The sequence below is a fragment of the Lepidochelys olivacea genome (genome assembly GCF_965140295.1).
Source record: "Lepidochelys olivacea isolate rLepOli2 genome assembly, chromosome: 12".
Classification (NCBI taxonomy): domain Eukaryota; kingdom Metazoa; phylum Chordata; order Testudines; family Cheloniidae; genus Lepidochelys; species Lepidochelys olivacea.
In genome coordinates, this window is record NC_140422.1 from 25590021 (window position 1) to 25613707 (window position 23687).

The 23687-nt window shown below is 41.5% G+C and overlaps 1 protein-coding gene across 1 annotated transcript; it reads right to left on the reverse strand.

Moving 5' to 3' along the window:
* Positions 1–1986: 1986 nt before the first annotated feature.
* CMTM3 (CKLF like MARVEL transmembrane domain containing 3) lies at positions 1987–23337 on the reverse strand. The gene is made up of 5 exons (XM_084644839.1): positions 22825–23337; positions 9334–9489; positions 7043–7138; positions 5562–5682; positions 1987–4158 (listed from the first exon to the last, which is right to left on the reverse strand). Exons 1-5 carry the CDS (start codon positions 22942–22944, stop codon positions 4130–4132), a joined length of 522 nt encoding a protein of 173 aa, XP_084500965.1. The 5' UTR covers positions 22945–23337; the 3' UTR covers positions 1987–4129.
* Between the last annotated feature and the right edge of the window lie 350 nt (positions 23338–23687).

Sequence of the window (23687 nt, forward strand, 5' to 3'; positions counted from 1 at the left end):
AAAGGTGCCAGATTAGTGGGGTTGTGATTCTCAAATACAGCAGTCTGAAGAAACATTGTTTCTCACTTAATGTATTGGACATGCCCCCTTGGGTGGAGAGTTGAGATACAAATCACAAGATGGACTTCTAGAGTTGTGATCATCAGACCTCAATTTTCTTGCCATGAAATGTGAAATTCTGGGGTGTAACTGACAAGAGTCTTCTAAATGTTTTCTTAAACACTTATTTGATGTCACACAGCTGGCAAGCCCGTAAGGTAATTGACAGTCTAAAAAGGCTCTATACAAAGGGCTTGAGTTCCATGTCAGGTAGTGTTCTTATGCTATCACTTGTACGACGACGACTCGGGAGACTGGAACAAAGCCTCCCCTGGCAGGAATAAGGTGCAGAGATAAAATAGCGAGAGAGCCTTGTGAAGTCAACCAAATGTGGTATAAATGGAGACTTCCTTTATCTCCTTACCTATAACTTTGACAATCCTGTGAGTGGAGTTTTAAATTGTGAGTAAGTACATTGTCTTTACATGTAAGTTCACTCTGCATTTGCTATTGGAAGCTTGCTTCTCTTCCTCGCCTCATTTGTTGTGTATTGTTGCTGAGTGCTGTTCCAGAATTGTGGAAATTCAAACTAGAGAGCTACACTTCAGTTGTAGGTGAAGTGATACCTATATCAGCTTGTAAATGCTTTAACCTTAATTATTGTTATTGAACTAAGATGTCTGGGGGTTAGAAATGCAGAAAGCAGCAGTATGATCATAACAAGCTGTTGATCTGAAAATTTCAGTAAAAGAAACCGCTGCACTCAGAATAACAGTAGATTCCCTCAAGGTTGGATTCTTCAGGGGTTCTGAGCAACCAGAAGTCCCATTGACTTGAACTTGTCAAAAAATCAGAACTTTAGTGGAGCATGGCTAGCCCCAAGCATTCAAAAATCTTGAGTCAGGCCCCAAAAAATCATGATTGGCCCCCCCAGCCACTATAGGAGCTATAAATTTTGTAAATGACAACTGACAGTCTCACATAATAACATGACTCCATGAGCTGAGGCTTAAGAAAAACACCAAATATCTCAACAATAAATATAAAATTGTGACAGCAAGCAATACAATGTGATCACTTGATGATTAATTGTTCTGATCATAAAGTGATCATAAGTGCCGACTCTGTGGGTGCTCTGGAGCTGGAGCACCCACAGGGAAAAGTTAGTGGGTTCATTGCACCCACCAACATCCAAGCTCCCCTTCCCCCCGATCCTCCACCTACCTCCCAGCATTTCCTGCCCAGCTGTTTGCACACTCCGGGGGGGTGGGGGAAGAGCAGGAACGTGGCACACTCAGGAGAGGAGGCGGAGACGGGGAGATTTGGGGAAGGAGTTGGAATAGGGGCAGGGAGGGGGCACAGTTGGGGCGGGGACTTTGGGGAAGGGGTGGGGCCTCATGGAAGGGGTGGAGTGGGGGCAGAGTGGGGGTCGAGCACCCACAGAAAAGAGGGGAAGTCGGCGCCTATGAAAGTGATACTGAAATACCTTAGTATTTTTGTATGCGTCTCTTGATTTTGAGAACATCAGCATAAAAGCCACTATTTTTATCTTTCATTTTGTTTTGAGGAATAATTCCTGAATTCCAGAAATAGCGTGTGAATAAATTGCAAATCTAAAGAGCAGATTTGTTTACAAGAATGACAGTATCAGATCCCAAAACACACAGCAGCTTATTTACTTCCAAAGACTGCTGAAGATCATGACAACATTTCTGATGACATTCCTTTTATGCCTGGGTTAGAGTGTGCCATTCTCCACAAAGGTATAGCCCTGAGCCTGCAATCTCCGAGCGCTGAGGCAGCACGTTTCTCACTGCCTCTTACAACGCTCTGTGCTAGCTGGCACAATTAACCCAAACTGTGTTATTGTATCTGGTTTACAGAGTGCAAGCTTATAAAATGAGATTGTAAAATAAAGAACATGTAAAGGAAAACACAAAACTCAGCTTCTGTTAAAGATAGTATAATCCAGGATGGTTTATAAATGTTAATCTTGGGCTAGTTTCCAGGGTTTCACATGCAGTACATAAAAAAAATTAAAAAAAATTTAAAATTACAAAAAGAGAATGTAAAAATTACCACAGGTCCCTAAGATCACAGTAAATGCCAGTAAATATATTACAGTAAAAGAGAGGCATGACGGAAATGCAGAATTCCACACTGGAAAAAGTCCAAAGGGCTCTTTTCTGAGATAAGTGATGATTACTTTGCATGTTCAGGAATAAACATTCATTGTTGTTACTCCTTCAGTGGTCTGGAAATGGGAATTGTGGAGAATGGGAAGGTTGTCTTTCAGATATCCCCTTGTTAAGCCAGACCATTCTTTCTGAAACATCTCTATGCTGCTCATTGGTACCTTACTGGCTGTTAGCCATCCAGAAGCTGCTAGCAGGTCATTGAAACACAAAATATGTTTATTCCCAGCAAAACCTGCCTTTATTGTTTTGGCTCTGTTTTCATTTACTCTATTGGTACCATCTGCTGTGTCATGAAGTCTTTTTAAAAAAAAAAAAAAAAAAGAGAGAAAAGAAGAAAAGCCACCAGTCCTGTGACTATATGAAATACTTGTTTAACATATGAGTTTCTTTGAAATAAGCATATCAAATGCTGTACATGGAGTTTGCCATTCTTTTAACTAAGTTATTGTTTGGGATGTATATATATGATGTCAGAAGGTGTGACTACTGCGGATAGGTTATGTTACCCTCTCTCTAACGCCTTTGAAATGCAGGCGTTTTTCCTGAAAAACCCACACCAAGGGACAAATCTGCCCTCTCAGAAAAACCAGAGAGGGCTGGGAAAGTGCGATTTGCTGCACTGAGATTTCTGTCAGGAGGCTCTCTACAGGGGAATGGTCCTTCTATACCACAAAAGCATAGATAAGGTGAGATTTGCAGAAGCCTTTTCAGAGTAGCAGCCGTGTTAGTCTGTATCCGCAAAAAGAACAGGAGGACTTGTGGCACCTTAGAGACTAACAAATTTATTTGAGCATAAGCTTTCGTGAGCTACAGCTCACTTCATCTTTGTCTCCATGTTGTTTCCTCCATTATCTGTGGCAGCCTGACTATCAGGAGCTGTAAGCCCTGTGTTTCCCTACCTGGGCTAAACACTATTGACTGGAGGACTGATGTTAAAAGCATAGAGCAGTGGGCTCTTGTGCAGAAATCCTTACAGGCTTGATGGGGTAGGAAATGTCATGTGGATGGCTCTGAGCCAGGCCCATCTGACCATGCCCCCAAAACTGGAGCTAAACATGCAGACTACATGAAGAGGCTTCTGCAGTGGTGGTAGGAAGAGAAGGTTAAAACTATTTTTCTCATGCTCAGCCTCATCTTTGCCATAAAATTTGAAGGGCGTGATGTGCCCCCACAGAAGCAGATTAGAAAGAAGTTGATTTCTCCTCAGAAAATCTTACAAAATGACAGAAAACTGAATGTCCACTAAACTAGCTAACCTGAGGCATTTTCAGATTTGCTCATGTTGCAGATTTCCAGCTGCCATTTTCATGGTCACACACAGGCAGCAGACATATAGTTAAATGCATTCTGAAACCTACACATCCAATATAACCTGTGCCTTCAAATGCTTTAGCTAGTGGAGGTAGAGAGACTTTAGATAAAGGAATACTGTTGGCTTCTTAATCTGGAAAAAATATAGTAAGAAAGCTCAGACTCGGAAATCTAGTGGAAAGTTTGAAATAGAGAAAGCGTATTAAAAGATCAGTCTGTTATAAGTTTGAAATAAGAAGTTCCTGTTACTCAGTACTTTGTAGTGCACTGAACAAGGGAGGGCCATGCAGAATTGAGATTCACGTTCAGACATAGATGTATCTAGGTACAAGGTTGCACACCTACAAAATGGCCAGTTTCCAAAGAAATGTTCTGTGACACTGAAATAGTCTTTTCCCCATATCACTGTGTCACTGGTTTTCGTGACTCTGTGAACAGTGATGGAAAAAGAGAGAGAATGTACTCGTGACTGAGACCAAAACAAGAAAGGGAAACATTTCAACTGGCAGTGCAGTTAGCAAATAGGAAAGAGATAGGTCATCTCTTCCCTTTGACTTCACAATCCGTAGGTGTGCTGTTCTTCAGTCCGAATCCGAATCGGAGGCCTCATCTAAAAAAATAAAGAAAGAAAGGGGGGGACAGGTCAGTGAGAAAAGTGAAGCTGCAGGGTCACCTTTCACTCCTGTTCAAATAGATGTGTTGCTCTGTTTTAGGTGGCTGCTTCAAAGAAAATAGGATCTTAGGAGGATTTCTTTAGTTACAGTTTTTTATTTCCATACCATTGCAAATGGTTGTGGTGCTTCAAAGGAGGGACACAGTCCTGCCCAGGAGTTCGTCTCCGACAAATCCAATACAAAGAACAACAGTTCAAGTGAAAGAAGTTGCGGAGACAGAACCGGCTCTCGGCACCAGCGAAGCAAGCACGTACTTGGGCTGGCACAATTCCAGGGGCGGCATCCCGGCCACCCTTTTTTGGCTTGGGCAGTTGCGCTCTCGAAGCGGCAAATTTTTTGCTTGGGGCAGGAAAAACCCTAGAGCCGGCCCTGCGCGGAGACACCATGGGCAAGGTCACTGTGAAAAGGAAGCCTTCACGAAAGACATGAGTTCTATTAAAGACCTTCTACAAAATTTGTGCTGTCTTTTATAAGCCTTGTATTTTGCCAATGAGAGTACCCACTTCTTGCTTTTATGGTACTCCCTCGTCTTCCTAGAGGGCTCAGCTCCTATTCATACTGTGAATACAGTACATGAGTCTAGTTGAAGGGAAAGAATTAGAAAGCCCATGGGAATGCGTGGCATGAAAATCTTTGAGGCTAACAGCTATTAGCTATTAAAACAGTCAGCAATACGTAAAAGACTAGAACCTTTTGGTGCAAAGAAGAAACTCCCTGGCAGTAAGATCTATTAGTCTGTGGAATAGTCTCCCAAAGGAAGCATCATCAGTGGGCACATTTAAAATTTGACTAGACAAAACACAGGGGATGCATTTTTTCTTAAAACAGGGTGGAGATTTAACTTTCTCTAATCAATAAGCCTTAGCCCTGGTCTACACTGGGGGGATCGACCTAAGTTATGCAACTTCAGCTACGTGAATAACGTAGCTGAAGTCAGCGTACTTAAATCGACTTACCGTGGTGTCTTCAACTCAGTGAGTCAACTGCTGCCGCTCCCCCGTTGACTCAGCCTGTGCCTCTCACGGCGCTGGAGTACAGGAGTCGATGGGAGAGCGCTTGGGGGTCGATTTATCGCTTCTAGACTAGATATGACAAATCGACCCCCGCTGGATCGATCGCTGTCCGCCGATCCGGCAGATAGTGTAGACATACCCTTAGTTAATATGCTACTGACTGCAATGGCTTCGTACCATAGAATAGTTAACACACACGAGTTCTGGGTCACCACGAACAGAGTCTACATAGACTAGTTAATGCTGGGAACTCTCACATATCTGTCAAATAAGAGCCAGAGGTTTTGCTTGATCACTTGTAAAACATAAGGGAGGCATTTACCTACCTTCTGACTTTTGTGCTTCAGTGGCATTTTCGGAACCGCCTTGTTTGAGAAACATGACCAGGTCATTAAAGGTAATGTAGAAATCAACAGCAAACACTATTGTGGCTATAAAGCCAAATACCTATACAACAGAAGGATAATCTCTTCATCAGCAATTCATGTCAACCATCAATGACAAAAATGGGGTAACCTTAACTAACGATAGGCAAATTGTTGAGGAAACATGGGGCAACTGGAGGGGTGGGCAGTAGGGCCAAGGTGGCTTTAAGCCACCTTTGCACCTACTAAATTATGAGAGTATTTGAGGGTCTGCCTAACAACTTGTGAGGTGGATCTAAAGGAGGCTTCCCCCGGTCACCTATGGGTCATTTCACAGCTCAGAACAGCCAGAATGCTCTAGCCACATGCACCATTGAGCACCTGGCATTTCACTATGTCTGGAGATACAAAAGGTGTCCCACAGGGCCCAGCATGATTCTGGAAACCCCTTTGTACTGAAGGAATTCCCATCTGGGAGATCAAGATCATTTCCAGTCTCCATAGGCCTAGTTTTTGCCATTCTGCAAGGCCTTCTGCCAGGCTACTGCTCTGCTGCTGAAAGCTATACTGGGTGCAGTGTCTCTGGAGCTGCCTATTTAAATTAACAGGACAAGGAGGCTGGAAAAAATGAGGCCATTGTAGCTAAGCAAGCTAAGAATCTGGCACATGCGATACCTCCCATGCATAAAAATAGTGACAAAGGTAGATTGAAAATCAAACCCTTATTATGAAATTTTATTCACTTTCCAATGATTTGGTTAAGCTGTCTGGCTGACAGGGAGGAAAGGATCCAAGATATCTTTTAAAATATTATTCAAATTTGATTTATATTATTTATGTTGCATAAAATATTTATATCTTTTTGGCTTTAAGTTATAAATGGAAAGAGACTGTCTTCATTCTGAGCACAAAATGTTGACTGTGATCTCCCTAGGAAAAGCACTTCACAGTCCATGTGCTGGTGACCTGGTGTTTAAAGGGGAAAATGCCATTGCTTTTGTCTCAACTGCTCGGTGCAAAAACAGGCAGCAAAGACACAAGTCTGAAAATATTTGCAACATGGATCATATTTTATTAAATAGAATTACAACCCTTGGTAGCTATATAGGGCTTTTCATCCAAGGATCTCCGTGCTTTTTACAGAAATGGGTATTACTATCTTCATTTTACAGATGGGGAGACAGAGGCAAGAATAAGCGAGGTCACACAATGTGTGAGTGGCAACATCAGGAACAGATCCCAGATGCCCTGATTCCCAGGTCCTTGTTCTAAACAATAAATTGCTTTTTCTCGCTTTGGGCCGAATGCTGGCGTAGATTAATTCAATTGCAAAACTTCCACTGATTTCAATGAGATCAAGATGAAGCTATTTCTCAAATATATTGAAGTACAGTTCACCAAGATGCAGAAGTGGAAATCGCTTTTCTCCTTTTAGTACTTACTCCAGCTGCTTTTGATGCTCCATCAGAATATTTTGAGACTGCAGCGATTGAGATGGCAAAATATATAATGGCGGCAGTGACGCAGCGCAAGAAATCCTGTATAACACAATGCAGTGCTGATTTAAATAGTCAAATTATTGTAACACATTAAAGTCCTGTTACAATTGCTTTTAAAATGAGGACTTTAAAAAACTATTTCTTTGTCATCAGAATTTCAAGATTATATAGTTATAACTATTTTATTATCTGCATGTAGACTTGCTATTTTCTTGGTATATCTGGGAAATAAAAAAAAAAATTGTTTTTAATGTGCTTGGGATCCTGACTCTGGTAGCTCGAATCTGATCTCAGTGATAAATCCAAAGCTTGCCCCTGGAAATCAATGCAAACCTCACATTGAATTGAGAAGGGTATCTCCCCACTGAGTTCACTTGGGAACAGAGGCATTACTTTGGATTTATGCTAGTGTTCCTGAGATCAGAAGTTAGTGCTTTGTCTTGGAACATGGAACACTGTGCATGGAACATGATTGTGTGACAGCTAGAAATGATTAACAGAAGCTTTCCAACTGAAATCAACTTAGACTGTGGATAGCTTTTACAGGAAATCATGAAAGCCCTGCCATTTGAGACCCCAACTAGATGGCCAAAGGACAATAGCACATAACTTATAGGTGGGGCCATGCACTGGATTACCTATTCTACTTGTAAATATTTCTAGTGCCTCCATTCCTCTGGTTCTATCTTGTACACAGTGATTTTCTTAGATGGTTATAAGAATAAATTATACAGCTGAGAATCTAATTACATTACAGGAAACTGTATCCAAATCAATGTGATTATTTTCTCCCCAGGCAACAGTTGTACCAGCCAGGAGACTGAGTGGCACAGCAAACGCACCACAATGTACTTAAATATTTCCGACTGTATAAATGAAAACATTATCTTCAGTGCCTGATCAGAAACATGCTGAAGCTGTAGTTTATACTAAATGTGTACTGACATGTAAAGGATGAAAGGTTGAGAGAGAATTCTGTTCAGTCTATTAAATGGAGAGTATCCAAGCTACCAAGGAAGTGATGGAGGGAGATGAAATCTTTCACTTTTTTAGGTAAAATGTGCTGTGTATATGGTTGACATTGTGGGCTCTTTGGGAAAGGGAACATGTCTTATATCAGTGTTTGTAATGTGCTGTGGAAATGGCATCTCTACACACAAATCCTCCAGGAAATTGAATTCCTTTGAGGTCAATCTGAATTCTGAGGTTGGTACACGTTACCGCAATGAACATAATAAATATGCAATTCATTTTTTTCTTAGATGGTTCTGTGAAGGGTGCTATAAAACAGTAAAAGACAAGCATTTATTTGAAAAGGGGTGGGGGGGAGAGGGCTTTTGAGATTGAAACGGAAAGCATGTACACTCTCTCTGAGATGATGAAGTTACTGCCATAGTTTTAGCCATCAAAGACTCTACCAATATTTAACTCAAAACTCATTAAGACCAACTATCGCTACATTGCACTAATAGGGAATCCAAATGGAACTAGGCTGGGATTTTTTCCTAAGCAAAAATAAATTGTCCGGCTAGATAAATATTCCCTATAGTGAGAGTGTTTGGTGCAACAGAGCCATCCAGTGGTCAGTGTAAGTAATAACCTGCAACTCCTGCAGGCTTCCTATAGATCAGATACAGTACTTTTCAGTTTAAAGGTAATTTTCTTCATACAAATTGGGTATCAACTGCCAGAAGGGTCAGATAGCTCCTTCTGCCATCACACAAATAGATTAGTACTGTGTTGTTGGGGAAAATGCTTCTCTGACTGCACTTACATAGCACATTCCAACTGAGAATATCAGAGTACTTTAGCAAGGTGATATTTTCCCCCTCACATCATAACATGGGGAAACTGAGGCACAGAGATTAAGGGTTGGATTTTTCAAAAGTGCCCAGTGCTGGCCCAAAGCTCAGTTAGGCTGGGGCAAGGTGCTTTTGAGAATACAACCTTAAAGTCACACAGCAAGTCAATTGCAGAGTCAGTAGACCCTAGGCCTGGGCTCCAACTACAATGTTACCTCCCATAAAAAATGGTAGCTACAAAGTTATAGTGTATAATCTATTGCAGTTTGTAACATGACTTCGGGTCCTGTGGGATGAAAGGCACTAGAGAGAATTTATTAATAATAAAGGTCAAGTTGTTAGCAATTAGTGTAAAATTCAGCTCTATACCTTTTATCATCTACTTTCATACTGTAAAATTGAAGTTGTGGGTGAATTTTACATCCCACTTACCGTCAAAGGCCAGTAGATTCCTTTAAACTTCTCATTAAGCTTAGAGGAGTATGCAAAGAAAAGAAACAGCGCCAGCAGAAATTCTATGAGTGGTGCCATCATGAAAGATGCAGCCGAAGATGCAATATAACAGATAAAGGTGATAAATGACAGCACCTAGAGTACAAGGGAAAACATCGCTAATTATTCACATGGTACAGCAGAGACAGAGTCCAGGACAGCTCTGAGAGGCTTTGAAGAGAGATTTCTTGTGCATATTTCAGTCAGTCCAGTGACTGATGGCAAATGCTACTTTCTACATGCCCCTCTTGCTTAGAATTGTGTAAATTTAAAATAACTCCATCCATTCCAATGGATTTCTGGGGAGCCACTCCAGATTTACACCTATCTAAGTGAGACTATCATTTGGCCCTGATTGTAAACAATTCTGGGAACATAATTAAGTGATCAAAGTTGGAATCTGTCAGAAAATGAATTTATCAATTCTAAGCTTTCAGTCAAGGCAAAGCAGTTCCCATCAGAAATCCAAGTCATTGGTCAGATAGCCCAGAGGTATTAGTCTTGTCAGCAGAGTTAAAAGAAAAAAATATAATTTCTTCTGCTGCTGCTGATGATTAAAAAAACAAAAAACCTTTGACAGTTGCTAATGTTCAAAGGTTCCCGTGAGTCAAAGGTTCTTGTTTTTCTTCCAGCACTGACTGCTTTGCTTTAGTAAGAACAGACTTGAGAAAGATTTTTCTCAGGAAGGAGGTGGTTCAGATAAAATGAACCTGCTATGTGTGTTACAGAACAGTATTTATCCCACTCTGCCTTAAACCTCCAAAACAACAAAAATGGTACTTTCTCTGCAATGCTCTAGTTGCAAGGAAAGGCATTGCTATATTACGGCTCAAAAAGGAAAGCTCTACAGTGGAGATGTGATTAAACAATACAGCACAACCTGAATCACAGCCCCAAAATAGATATAAAGAATGTTGGGTTGCACTGCCGCTGATACGACACACCTGTGAGGGTAAGTAAAGTGTCTCTCATTTTAGTTTTACAGATGGGAAACTGTAGCATGAAAGCCATGGGTTATTTCAGTGAGGGGAGGAAGGACAGAGGACAGATGGATTCTATTTTAAAAATTAAATTTTATTTACCTTTACATGTGAAAAATGAATTAAATCACCCATTTTGAGAAATAACCCCCTGCCCAAACCCCTAGTTTGTTTTGAGAAGTTCTGGCCTGACATACTTGTCTAAGGGTTGGAGACCAGCTTTATGGGCCTCTGGCTCGGTCTGTCGTTAGTGTAGCCAGTAGCCTCTCCGCCTTTAATTTCCCCCTATAGGATGTGTGTTAATTAAAACTGTTAAAACAATCTCCCCCCCCCATCCCAACTAACATTCTCTCTCTCTCTCAGCCTGCTCTGGCCAACCACAAGAAGAGGACACACCTGCCCACAAGAAGTCAAGAAAACACAGGATAACAATCAAACCAAGCATAAAGCAATATTTGGCAGTTTTTTAATGCAACTCAATGGGAAGCTGCAATACAACATTATCTGCACTGATGGGAAGCCAATAAAGCAGCAGCAGGCCAGGCCCTATGCCCAGAATTCCAAGATGGCACCATTTAGAGGTGAGTGGCACAGATGGCTTCTCTCTGGATCAAATTGACTTGTGTATTTCAAAATCTCTCTTTAAGAACAAAAATCTCTAGCATAGTCATTAAAAAAATTATTTGCATGCCAAGCCACAAAATACGAAGTACATACTGAGTTTCCCAGCAAGCCACACCTCTTCTGAACCATTCCCAAATGCAAAATTTTAGATTTGCTACTCAGATAGTCATAGGTGATGTTATCACTGGTATTCACTAGCTTCCTTTTCAAATAGAATGACACAAACATGCTCCTTCTTCAATGTTGTTCTATTCACTACCTGGAAAATAGGATATCAGTAAATGATGTGTGCTAGGTTCTGGTCCTGGGTGACAGGTCTGTGCTGTGTTTGAGAGTGGTCTATGCCTGAAGAAACTACTCCACAGCTTCCTTGTTTTAATGAAATGTCAGTTTATTATTTATTAGTCAAACATAAAAATGCATGAGCTCAAGGGGCTGCTTTTTGAATGGAATGCATTCTTGAAATGTTCATTTAATCTCAGAAGTGTGATTATGCTATGGAACAGCCTGGAAACATGGTTCTATCCAATTATGCTTAGAATTTCTGCATTTACAGGTGTCTGATACAGATGGGTCCAAACTTCCCTTACAGAGCCAAATGTTGAACCCAACAAAGGTCAGTGATGTTTCTAGACCATTACAGTGATAGGCAAGCCACAAAAGTCAAATCGGAATATGAGTTCAAATTCCTCTTTCTAAATGTGGAGGTTTCCAAGTCCATCTCTAGTGTCAGAGAAGTGAGGGGTGTACATGTTTGTTTGTTTGTTTGTTAAGATGGCCCTTTCTGTTTTTCAAGAAGCAGTGTCTCCTTTTCAGAAAGTGTTTATATTAGAGGGGTCAATGCATTTGTATCACTGAATTTCAGATCTATTAGTTTGGCTGTCTGCAACTACAACATATTCCCTGCACCGAGTTGTACATCAATTAAGGAGCGTTACATTTGCCATATAAGTCACTAATTGCTCCTGTGAGAGGTCATTCAGTGCCCTCAAATACATATACCTGGAAAGCACATTAGGTTAGGAGAGTTCTAAGCAGTTTAATCTTGTTGAGATTATTTACTAATTTATTAAACTAACAAACCTTCGTACTGATCTCTAATTGCCTTATTAGATTGTTCCATCTGTGACCAAATGTAGAGGGAACATAATAATTTAGTGCAATAAATCATCTCATGCATTTAATATCAGATGGGTTTGTTCAGACTTATAAAGGAGTGGATGATTTGGTGTGCAATACATATGGCTTACTCCTGAATCCAGTTCTGTTGTGTGATGGCTCAACCTCAAGCTCTGTGTATATTCCATTTGATTCTCATGTATCTTATGGACTCAGCTCATCCTCCAGAATACCATGGAAGACACTGTTAGTAATCTCATTCCCTGTTTCAAGTGCTGGCTTTTTGGTGTGTTTGTTATTTATTATGAGATACAATCGGTGCTTAAAGTGGTCTGAAAAAAGTGAGGGATCTGTCATAATCTGGGAACAATACCACAGGTAAGACGGTGCTTAAAGTACACCCCTCAGCGACCTCGCTTGATTTTTTTTTTTCTTTTGCCCAGGGATGTGACAACTTGTAACTGCCCCTTCCCTCCACGTGCCCACTTTAAGCAGTGAATATGAAAGATTGAGGTGGGTGCTATAGTAAAGGTTAATGAGGAACACAGAAAAAAGTTGCGCGGGGGACACAAGGAGTGATTCTAACTCCAGCTAGCATTGAGGTTGTCCTAGAGGAAGATTTGGTTAATTTAGAATTAAAGTTGCTAAATTCAATGACTAATTATGCAATCCCTAAAATAATCCCTGGGAAATCCTCAGTTATGTTCCTTCTCTCCCGGTATATGTCACTTCTGATACTCTCCTACTCCCACCACCACTCTCTACTTGTAGGCTTCTTTTGTCACAAATGTGCAACCTTACTCTGATCCTAATGAGTATAGACAAGTGAGTGCTGAGATTTTTATGGAAGGAATAGTAGTTTCTGGGGCCTGGAAGACAGTTTCTGATGGACCATATCTTGTCTTGGTGTGTTAGACCTGTGGTGGTAGACTGGGGGGGCCCAGTGGTATGAAATTCCTAGGAAGATGTAGGTAAATATGTATATGACATTGTTCTTGTTTCATCTTAGGAACCTGTTATAAGAAACTGATACTGTTCATAGGTGGTGGATGATTCTTGTGGCTCAAGTTAGGGTTGCACATATGATAGTGAAGGACGAAGCCTTTGTGTTGCGGATTATGGGAGGGTGTAGAGGAATATGAGAAATGACATCCTGTAGAAGTACAAATTTAAAAGTGCTGATTTCGTTCCCCCACCTCCTTTCCCCTCCAAGATAAGTCTGGCTACTGTTTTCTGGCCAGGAAATAGAAAGTCCCATAACTTTGTTTTATAAGCATATCTGCTGCACTTGCATTTGCAGGACATGACATGGACCCACTGTTTCGCTGGGAGCTGGTTGGAAGGTCCATAATATTGAGAATATGAGAAGTGTTGTTTCTCACTGCTCCTCTTAAAAATCTCCTGTCCTTTTTCTGGCTGAAGGCAGGGCAGAGGGGATGGGGACAAACAAAACAAGAATAAATAGGTGAAGCAAAGATGGGCTGTCTGAATCCAAATACTGGAAGAGTTAAACACAAACTATACTTCATAGCTTAGCTTACCAAAAAGAATTGAGCACAATTTAAGTAGTGAATTACACTATAAAGAACGTAGAAGAAAAAGCAAAAAGACCTAATTCAGAGGTGAGTGGTCCATAAAAACAGAGGAAAATAACAGAGAGCTTCTATACCAGACTCCATTAATTTAGCATATTGACACCAGATTTTACTGTGCACATTTGTCATTCCCACTAGCAGCGCAAGGTTTCTCCATCAAAGGTATGAGCTAATTCAGGTGGGTTGGACATATAGAAGAGTCTTTGCATTCTCTTTCTGCAACAGTTAAGGCAAATAGCAACCCACTTTGAGGCAAATGAAGTGGAGTGTACTTTAAAATCCACAAAGTCAAGGATACAAAGTCATAGGAATAAAAGGAGGAATATACGGAGAGAGAGCTTGTGTTCAGTGAGATCTTTGCGAATATCAGCAGAGATTCTGTATCTTCAGGCACAAAACTAGTGTGTGAGACACAGTGGCAGTATGTGCTTGGATTGAAATCCAAGCCAAACATAAATTATTGGGCTCAATACGAGGGTAAGTGGGTGAAATGTAATGGCCTGTGATATATAGGAGGTTGGATTAGATTATCTAATGATCCCTCCTATCTTTAAACTCTATTAATCTACAAAATCACCAACATTGTTTGCCTTATGCTAGTAAAACCCACTTGTTTTGGGGTTTTTTGGGTTTTTAAGAATTTTGTTTTGAAATAACCATATAGATGCACTTTTCCTATGCCTCATTCTATCTTCAGTTTTCTGTTGATGCTAATTATATCTAGATGTGGGAACTTCAAAACAGAAAAAGATCGTCAGATGGGGTTCTCCCAGTATCTTGGGATTTCAGCAAATGTGTCAAGCAAAGCAGGAAAGAACAGGCTTTTAAAAAAAGTAACTGTTGTGTGGACTCTGAGTTATTTAGTGTTTTATAACTTGCAGAATTTTGTCAGTATTACTAATGGAACATGAAATGCTACTTGTCTTGTTTTTAGTGATGTAAATGTTGGGTCTGACAAAGATTTGAATTCTATGAACTCTGCAGCCCTGTAAAGTTATTGCATTTGATAATATTAGCACCATCACACTCCCAGTAGATACTATAATTCTTCCCACTAAGGGGTAGGTGATAGTTTTACCATCAGCCAGTACAATTGCTTATAAGGAACAAACTTTTGGCTTCCAACTTTTAACAGAAAGCTTTGTTCTTTAGATTCCAACCAGGACAGTCCTAACAAATAACGTCTGAGAAAGAGCCTTACAATGATCCATAGTCCAAACTCACGGAGGGGAAATGAGAGGATGTGTGCGCTTTGGCAGAAAAAAACGGTCCTATATTTGTGCTAACATGCCTGAGGGTAAATTCTCTGATAGTTTATGACTATAGAAAATGTATTCATCTGGGTTAAAGTCACCCACTTAATTAGCTGTAAGCAGCAAAATTTGGCACAAATTATAGGATTATGTAATAGTTCTTTGAGCAACTTTAAAGCCTTCCCCAACTGGGGAGAGATGCTTGTTCTTTCATGATAAATAGACCCCCACTGTGCTGTGCTCTGCTGTCCTATTAAGGAAGTGGTTATAATAGATATGGGCCTGATCCAAAGGCCATTGAAGTCAATGGAAAGACTCCTATTAACTTCCAATGCACATAGCTGGGGACTTTAATGAGAAAGAGACAAGTTCAGAAGAAAGCAGAAAGGAAATGGAAACCATTGTCACCTAACCATTTTATTTTATTTGCTTGCTGATAATGTTTACATGCTAAATTTGCAAATGAAAATGGGGGTTTTCTATCTGCTTCACTCTTACTAGGCTCGTCTTACCTATCCAAAAGGACAATAAAATTCAGGTACTGACTTTTATCTTGGCCACAATTTAGTCTCACTTTGCAAAAGGATTTTGACAGCCACTATGTTTTGTTGTAATACCACTGAGGATATTGAGCTGCCTGTGATTTTTGCACCTGAATGTTTGATAATCAGACCCCTTATGTAATACTCATCCCTTCTCTGAAGTCCGATCTTCAACCATTGCTATGGGAGAGGGGCCAAGGAGTTGTAACTGGTCAATTTTTCTAAAAATCTCTGTTTTCTATTTCTATGCTAAAAATAGAGAGAGGGTGTTTGTTCTAGTCAGAGAAGAGTTCACAAGTCCCTGTTCGAAGACATTCAACCTTTGAAAGCTCAACTGCTCCTGAAAGTTCTTCAAATTATCCTTAATCATAGCACGCAAAGGTAGAACATTTTCATAGAGAGGACGTATTCTGCACAGCTGGAGTCACGAGAACCCTCAAAATACAAATTGTCTTCTGCGATCACTCCTTATTAGCACGGAGATCACTTAGAACACTTATTGCGCCTAAAATTGCTGTTGAGAGTTTAGCCAGGTTGCTGCCCCTTCCACTGTGTGGGAGTACTTTTGTGCTCACAACTCTAGCATAACCGTCCATAGACAGGACCGCAACAACAATATCCTGTTGTAAAAAGGGTCCCACCATAAGGGAACAGGCTAATGAAGAGACTGCTATTTAATATTAACTGGTTAAGGAGCCTGATTTTATTTTTTATTATTGCATTCAGAAAGGTATTTTTCTCCTACATGAAACTTTCTTAATCTTATGTGCCTGGGGCTCCTAAGTTGTTATCAGTAATGATTCCTACCTCTTAGTCATGTCATTCAGTTACAGGTATAAAATATAATTAAAATGGTTAGAGTGGATTATGCTTCTATTAATGAAGGACCTGTGGAGGTCGCAAGCAGAGTGTGGACTTTTCTAGCCTCTCTCTACTGATTACACCCTCCTCTGCAGTTCATCAGGGATCATACTGAGGGCCAGGCAATAGTTTAGAGCTTTGCACAGTGATACATAGTCTTACTGGCCACCATCCACTAGCCTGAATGTTCAAACACATGTTATTTTCCCGCTTCATGGGAAAGAGCAGCCTTGCATATTCACATTGCTTGTTGAGTACGGTCAAGGAAGATCTCCTTTATTCAGAGGGTAAACACCGGCGGCTCTAATTTTCCCTATTTCATCTTGTTTACACACTTCATGCAAGGGAGAAACAAATCCACATAGTGAACTTTATGGTACTCCAGTTACTAATTCTCCATCATATTTGACACAGAAATGAAGTTCTGTCCCCAGAGATTCAGCTGCAGAGGTCACCTTCTATGTATTGAGTCACAGAAAGTCGTAGGGGTCTTCTTCAGAAGAGGCATTGATTACACAACCTTTTCAGCTGGAAGTTTCAGTTATAGGGCTCACTTCAGAGAAGAAGACTGAAAAGAGAGAAGAAAGACAGAAGACAAGAAAAACAAACATCACCTTTTCTGCATCCTTTGTATCGCAACATCCACCATACTTGTGAAGGGCAATTCGGAGTATTTGTCCTGTGTTCCTACAAATATCTATAGTGCCTCCCAGAGGGGTGCATCAGGCATACAGGAGTTTGGATGCACCACTTAATTTTAGGAGAGAAGCAGTGACCCAGACAACCATGAAGGTTTGACTTAAATATTTGCAATGGGGAGCAGAATGGATGAGAAGGAATCTTGCCTGGGTCGATGGTATGGAAGTCAGCAGCAGCGCTGTCTGTTACATGATTCCCTGGCATGTCTTTTTTGGGTGTGTATGTGGGGGGGAGGGGGAGTAGAGCTTAGAAATGATTGCAAAATCTTCAATAGGGAAGGGACAATGGTTTGCAGAAAAACTGAATGGATAAAGAGGTGAAAGATTTTTTTAAAATACTGGAAAGTACAGAGAAAAAGGAAAGCAAATAGGAACGGGGAAAAGCAATTAAGAGGGAAAGATTATTAAAAGAATTAAACAGAGAATAAGGGATTGATTGAAGGGTGAGAGGAGAGGCAGTAAGAGTGAGCAGGATCAGGGGAGAAGGCAAAACTTACATATCTGAATTCATGTACCTCGTTATTGCTTCTTAGTGGCTGTGCAGTTATTCCAGGTGGAATCAAAATAAGAAGATAAGACCAAAAGGGAAAGAAACAGAGCAGGGGGGAAACTTGTTATGTGACTAAAATTTAGGATAGTAATTAGCTTCTGGCAGTAGATAGGCTAGTGCTGAAGCTAATTTCTGCTAAATGAAGTAATGGATTTCCCCAAAGCTGGGAACTCTCAAAGTATGTTACACTTTGCTGCCTCTGACAGAGAAATTACTGCCAAAGAGTGGAAATGAAACCTTTTTATTCACAAATTAATGTAAATATAAATGCTCATCATGGCTGTTTGATTCAATATGAAGAGCATGCAGCTCGCTAGCAGAGCTCTCAATGGTCCTCTCTAAACTGCTAGTGATGTGATTCACTTTTGTAACACACAGCAGGATGTACGGCAACTGCAGACTTATGTGCCCATTATGCTGTACAAGACTAAAGACTGGGTGCCTTTCAGCCACCTTAAAGGCCAGATTCTCTCCTATGCTGAGACCTGAGCAGTGCTAGCAAAGGAGGGTGGGGAAGTGAGGGAGGCAGTTATGGCTCCCTGATTCTCAAATGGCCCCAGTCCTGATGTAAGTTAAGAGTTGCTGAGGAGCTAGTCTACCGTATTGACCATATGCCAGCTGCAGATTGGTGCATGAGGCTGTGTTCCGCCCCTCCTATATTGAGATATGGGCAATGGTTGAGATAGGAGCTGCACTGGATGGATTTGCAAACTGACAATTGTGGCCAGCTTTGGCTCACTTTGTACAACTTTAAGCATTAAGAGCCTGGAACAGGGCAGATGATGTGCTCCTGGAAGTTCAAGCTCAGCGTAGCCATCCAACTTCTTCAAGGTCTGTTGTTAACATTCATTTTCTAGGTGCTGATCGCTCTTTCAACTTTTCAGCTTAGGTTTTGAGTGTTTTGAAAGAGCCATGAGATACACTCTATAACTAAACAGAGAAGTTCTAGTCTACACTGAGACATGCTAGTAACTACATGGCTTTGAATCCTCACAAACTGAATAGATTTCTGCAATTTACCAATCCACTGAATAACAATGTGACACTACTATTCAGTAATAGCGGTGAGAGTCTCATTTTATTCAAACTCCTATTCTGAAACATCCCACCTTTGTTAATGTATTTGCATATTCCATGCAGAAATCCCTCTTAATATTAATGGGATACTGAGGCTGAGAGATCAAGCACTCTGGACAGGAAATGCAGAGTTATGGTTGCAAGCTCAATCTTAACTTTGCCCATTTGTGCTTACACCATAAATTATGGCTTTGTGCTATTTGACAGTACTTGTGAATTAATACTATATATAATGTAATGTAAAATGGGATTTTGATATTCTCTCCTTGTATCCAGTAAGTTACAGCACATACAATCTGGAGACAGCTTGGGTTTTAAGTCTGAGAGGTTTGAAGAAAACCACAATTCAATTATTTTGAAGCTTGGAACACCTAAAGCTAGCAAGCTGAAATGTTTTCACCTTTTTTAAAGATCATTTTACAACTGGAGCAACATAGAGTGTCAGATGCCTCAAAGTTAGGATTATCTTAAACGTAGCAACATAGTTTCTGAACTGTCTTGCATGACAGATGGTCTCAATCTCTCAACTATTTTCAAACTGGCCTCACCTGAAATGTGAAAGCATGGGACCATCTTAACTTGGCCATATATAACCTATAATCATTCACAGAACAGATTTATTCAGGGGTCTGCTGGCTTCTGCCAGAATAGATCAAGGAACAGAGTCTTGGTGGCAAAGACCAAAAGGAGTGGAGGGATAGCTACTGCAACCTGCCCGCTCCCAGGGGCCAATGAAGCCCAAAATGTGGGTTGGCTAGGAAGGAGTGTGGCTAGTAAATTCAGGCTGCAGCCTTCGCTGATTTAAAGCTGTCTTCACCCAACTAACCCCCAAATAAGGGTGAATCTGGCCCCATGACTGAAACAATATTCCTTACACATATCTTTTGCAGACATAAAAGCCACGTTATCTAAAGACTGAAATTGATTACATGTAAGGAGGTATAAGAGAGTCCAGTTTATATTGTGTTATGTAACAATTTATAATGATATAGAGAGACTATTTTAAGTCATATGCTCAAGAGAGCAAATTTGGTTGAGCTGCTGTATTTCCAGAATCAATGCTTGATTCCTCATCCTGAAATGTTGTATTAATGTTAGGTTTTTGCCTGGAATTTTTAAAGAAAGTAAAGGGACGAGAATTATTAATGGAGCTGGTGCACACTGCAATTTGCAATTTCTAGCCACCCAAATACCCACAAAAACAATCTTTGTTTCCTCATGACATTTTCCACCTATCCAACCAAGTCTCTTGCCTCTCTCTGCCTCTGTTTTCCCTATACCAGGCAGCATGCTGACCCCAGCGGCGGAGACCATAAACCCACAGGAAAGAGAGAGGCTGTCAGCCATTCATCTTATTACCCTCTTCATTCACAGTGTGTGATTTCTGGAAATAGTACAGCCAGAGTATAGTGTCCTGCTGCATGTTCCTGCTCGGCAAACCAACTTCCTTTTCCTTGTATGAGTTTCCTTCCCCATAGCTGATCTAGTGGGTGATCTAATGCATCGGTGATCTAATGATTGCTCCCTATATTTATTGCCTACTGATCTTGGGTGCCTCAGTGGTTGAGCACCTGCTGCTGAGTTCTCAAAACTGCAGTTAACATTAATATTTTAAATATAAAGGATTATCTGTTTTGAAGAAAAAATGAATAACGTTTTTACAATTGGAGAAGTGTAGTGTTTTAATCCTCTTGCAATTCAAAAACTGTGAAAGAATTTTCCTCACTTTCCAAAACAATTTACCTTTGGGCAAAAACTAAGGAACTCATCCTGCCTTGAGATCTGCTAGCATGGACCCCGCATATGCAAAGGGTCTCCCTAAAGCCAATGCAACTCCATGTGAGCACAGGGCTCTTTGCTTGCACATCTGGATGCAGGACTGGGATCCAAGCATGAAATATTTCAGGTCCAAAGGTGAATGTTTTGTGAGTGAGTTGTGAGTGTGTAAACTGCAGAAGCTAAATAGGAAAAAAAAGTCAGAAAGAACTTAGTGCTTAAATTTCTGGCTATTTCCAGAGTAACTGATTGAAAATGGAGATTCAAATATGTTAACTCCCCTCCCAGGTTTCTTCTTTCATCGTTCATCATATATTCTCTTGCAATCTTAATGCTATTTTTTCCTGACTTTCTAATGTGGTGCTGTTCCATCTGTCAAACTTAAAAATTAGCAAGTATAGTGCCAGATAGACAGTACTGAAACCTGAAGTCCTAGATTCATACCCAACACAGCTCTCAAATCTTGAGCTAGAGAAAGACTGCACTATAATTTTGGGAAAAATGAACAACCACCTTTGTATTTTTCAATGGATACCCTAACCTCATTCCTCGTCACTACTTACCCATGCTGATTTGGCAGCAGACTAAATGGTAAAAAGAAAAGGAGTACTTGTGGCACCTTAGAGACTAACCAATTTATCTGAGCATAAGCTTTCGTGAGCTACAGCTCACTTCATCGGATGCATACTGTGGAAAGTGTAGAAGATCTTTTTATACACACAAAGCATGAAAAAAATGTGTGTTTACCACTACAAAAGGTTTTCTCTCCCCCCACCCCTCTCTCGTGCTGGTAATAGCTTATCTAAAGTGATCACTCTCCTTACAATGTGTATGATAATCAAGGTGGGCCATTTCCAGCACAAGACTGTTGAATTGGAATTCATTTGCAAATTGGATACAATTAACAATTAATTAATTGAATAGAGACTGGGAGTGGCTAAGTCATTATGCAAGGTAACCTATTTCCCCTTGTTTTTTCCTACCTCCCCCCCCTCCCCCAGACGTTCTTGTTACACCCTGGATTTGTGCTGGAAATGGCCCACCTTGATTATCATACACATTGTAAAGAGAGGTTTCAGAGTAACAGCCGTGTTAGTCTGTATTCGCAAAAAGAAAAGGAGTCCTTGTGGCACCTTAGAGACTAACCAATTTATTCGAGCATGAGCTTCCTTTTCTTATTGTAAAGAGAGTGATCACTTTAGATAAGCTATTACCAGCATGAGAGTGGGGTGGGGAGAGAGAAAACCTTTTGTAGTGGTAAACACATTTTTTCATGCTTTGTGTGTATAAAAAGATCTTCTACACTTTCCACAGTATGCATCCGATGAAGTGAGCTGTAGCTCACGAAAGCTTATGCTCAGATAAATTGGTCAGTCTCTAAGGTGCTACAAGTACTCCTTTTCTTTTTGCAAATACAGACTAACCCGGCTGTTACTCTGAAGACTAAATGGCGACTCTGCAAAGGAGATCAAATGCATCCTTTCCTTAGCATAAGATGGGTATCTGATCTTGTCTCTGCAAAATTCTCCATTTATTAGCAGTAAATGGAACTTCACCACAAGTTATGCTATGAGCTAGAAATCAATGATGATTTTTAAACTGAAAAAGAGATCACTCCCAAATAAATTTGCACACACACAAACATTTAAACACTGTAAGCTATGAAACAGTCACAAGAAGTTACATGAAAAGTTACCCAAGGAAATACATTGGGAAGGTGGAAACATGCCATCATGCCCAGGTACAGTACCTCAGACTTCTAATCCTAAGGTCCCCATTGTACCGTGCTCTGGCATTGTGGGCTACGTTTTCACTTTGGAGTGTGCATCTGCCCGTCAGCGCTATTGTGCATTTTGCTCACACACAAAAGGACATGTATATTACAGAGAGAAATTTCTACTACTTATCTTAGAAACAGCCCAATACAGAGCGAAAGGCTGCTCTCCTTTACACTGGAGTAAATCCAGTGAAGTCACTGGAGCTAGTGGGGAGCTACCCTGAGCTGAGATGGAAGTGGGCCTGTATGCTGTTTGCCAGCAGAGACACCTCCGCCCCCTCACTGTACCCAGTCAAGGGGGCCTGTTAGCGGGTTCCTATTTCCTTGAGCGAACTTTTTGCCAGCGTCGGGGCTCGCAATCTGCTTGCTGTCCCTCTGGACGGAGTATGGCAGGCTGGAGGGAGTTGGGGCAGATCCCGAAGCCGGGAGGCTGGGGTTCCCATTGTTTGAAATGAGAGCAGCGGGGTGGGGGAGCCTTTCCAGGCCGGCGCGGAGCCACTCCAGGAGCGCTGCGGTCCCTCCCAGCCCGGGCCGTGCGGGGCACGCTGCGGAAGGAGAGGAGGCTCCCGGAGCCCTTACCGACTCGGCGAGCAGGAGCTGCCCTTTGCTGGAGCAGAGGAACTCCCTCGAGGGCAGGAGCGCGCGAAGGCCAGGCGGAGGCGCGGGGGCGTCGGGCTCCTCCGAAGCGGGCAGGTCCATGGCCGGGAGCGGAGCGGGGCTCGCCTGGGCGGCTCGGGCTGCGGCTGAGCGCCTGGGGACTTGGATTTTTTTTTTTTTAAGGAGGGAAACGGAAATCGTGACACTGCGGAAATGTGAAAAAAATTTCTACATCTGCAAATCTGGGGAGTGCCCGGCCTGAGCGCCTCTGCCGCCGCGCCCCGGCTCTCCTCCCTGCCCCCGGCTGGCCTGCTGCGCTTAGCCAGCTTCGGGGCGCTGGCAGGCAGCCAGGCTTTGTACCCCAGCCTGCCCCTCTGTACTGCCTCTGCGCCCCCAGACTTCCACTGCCGGATCCATCCTGGTGCAAGAGCGCGGCAAAAACCTAGCGCTAGCACCTGGATCCGGCTAGTCTCCCCCTCCTCCCAAACATGTACCGCCAAATAGAAAAGTGTAGAGGCTCCTATGACATCAATAAACCCAGACTTCGATGGTCCGTGGCATGACAGTGCTAGAAACATCTGGACCCAGCTAATTTTTGGCCCAACTCCACAAAGCTCAATGCCTAAAATAAATAGAAAACAAATTTAGTTGTTCCTACCGCACAAATAGTTGGATGCCAATGTATCCTGGTGTTAGGGCATTACAAAACCCCAGATCTAGTTCCCGAATCTCCCTAATTTTGGCTGCATATCCTCCCAGTCTTTACCATCTAAATTTAGTACCTATGCAACTTCTCCTGTGCCCCCACAATAATCCAAATTCCAGTACATCATGGTGCAACATTG

Coding starts and splice junctions, on each gene's coding strand:
- CMTM3 (XM_084644839.1), bottom strand. CDS start 22,944: ATGGACCTGCCCGCTTCGGAGGAGCCCGACGCCCCCGCGCCTCCGCCT. Junction 9,490..22,824: donor AGCTCCTGCTCGCCGAGTCG/GTAAGGGCTCCG, acceptor CTTGTACTCTAG/GTGCTGTCATTTATCACCTT. Junction 5,683..7,042: donor GAGCATCAAAAGCAGCTGGA/GTAAGTACTAAA, acceptor TCTGTTGTATAG/GTATTTGGCTTTATAGCCAC.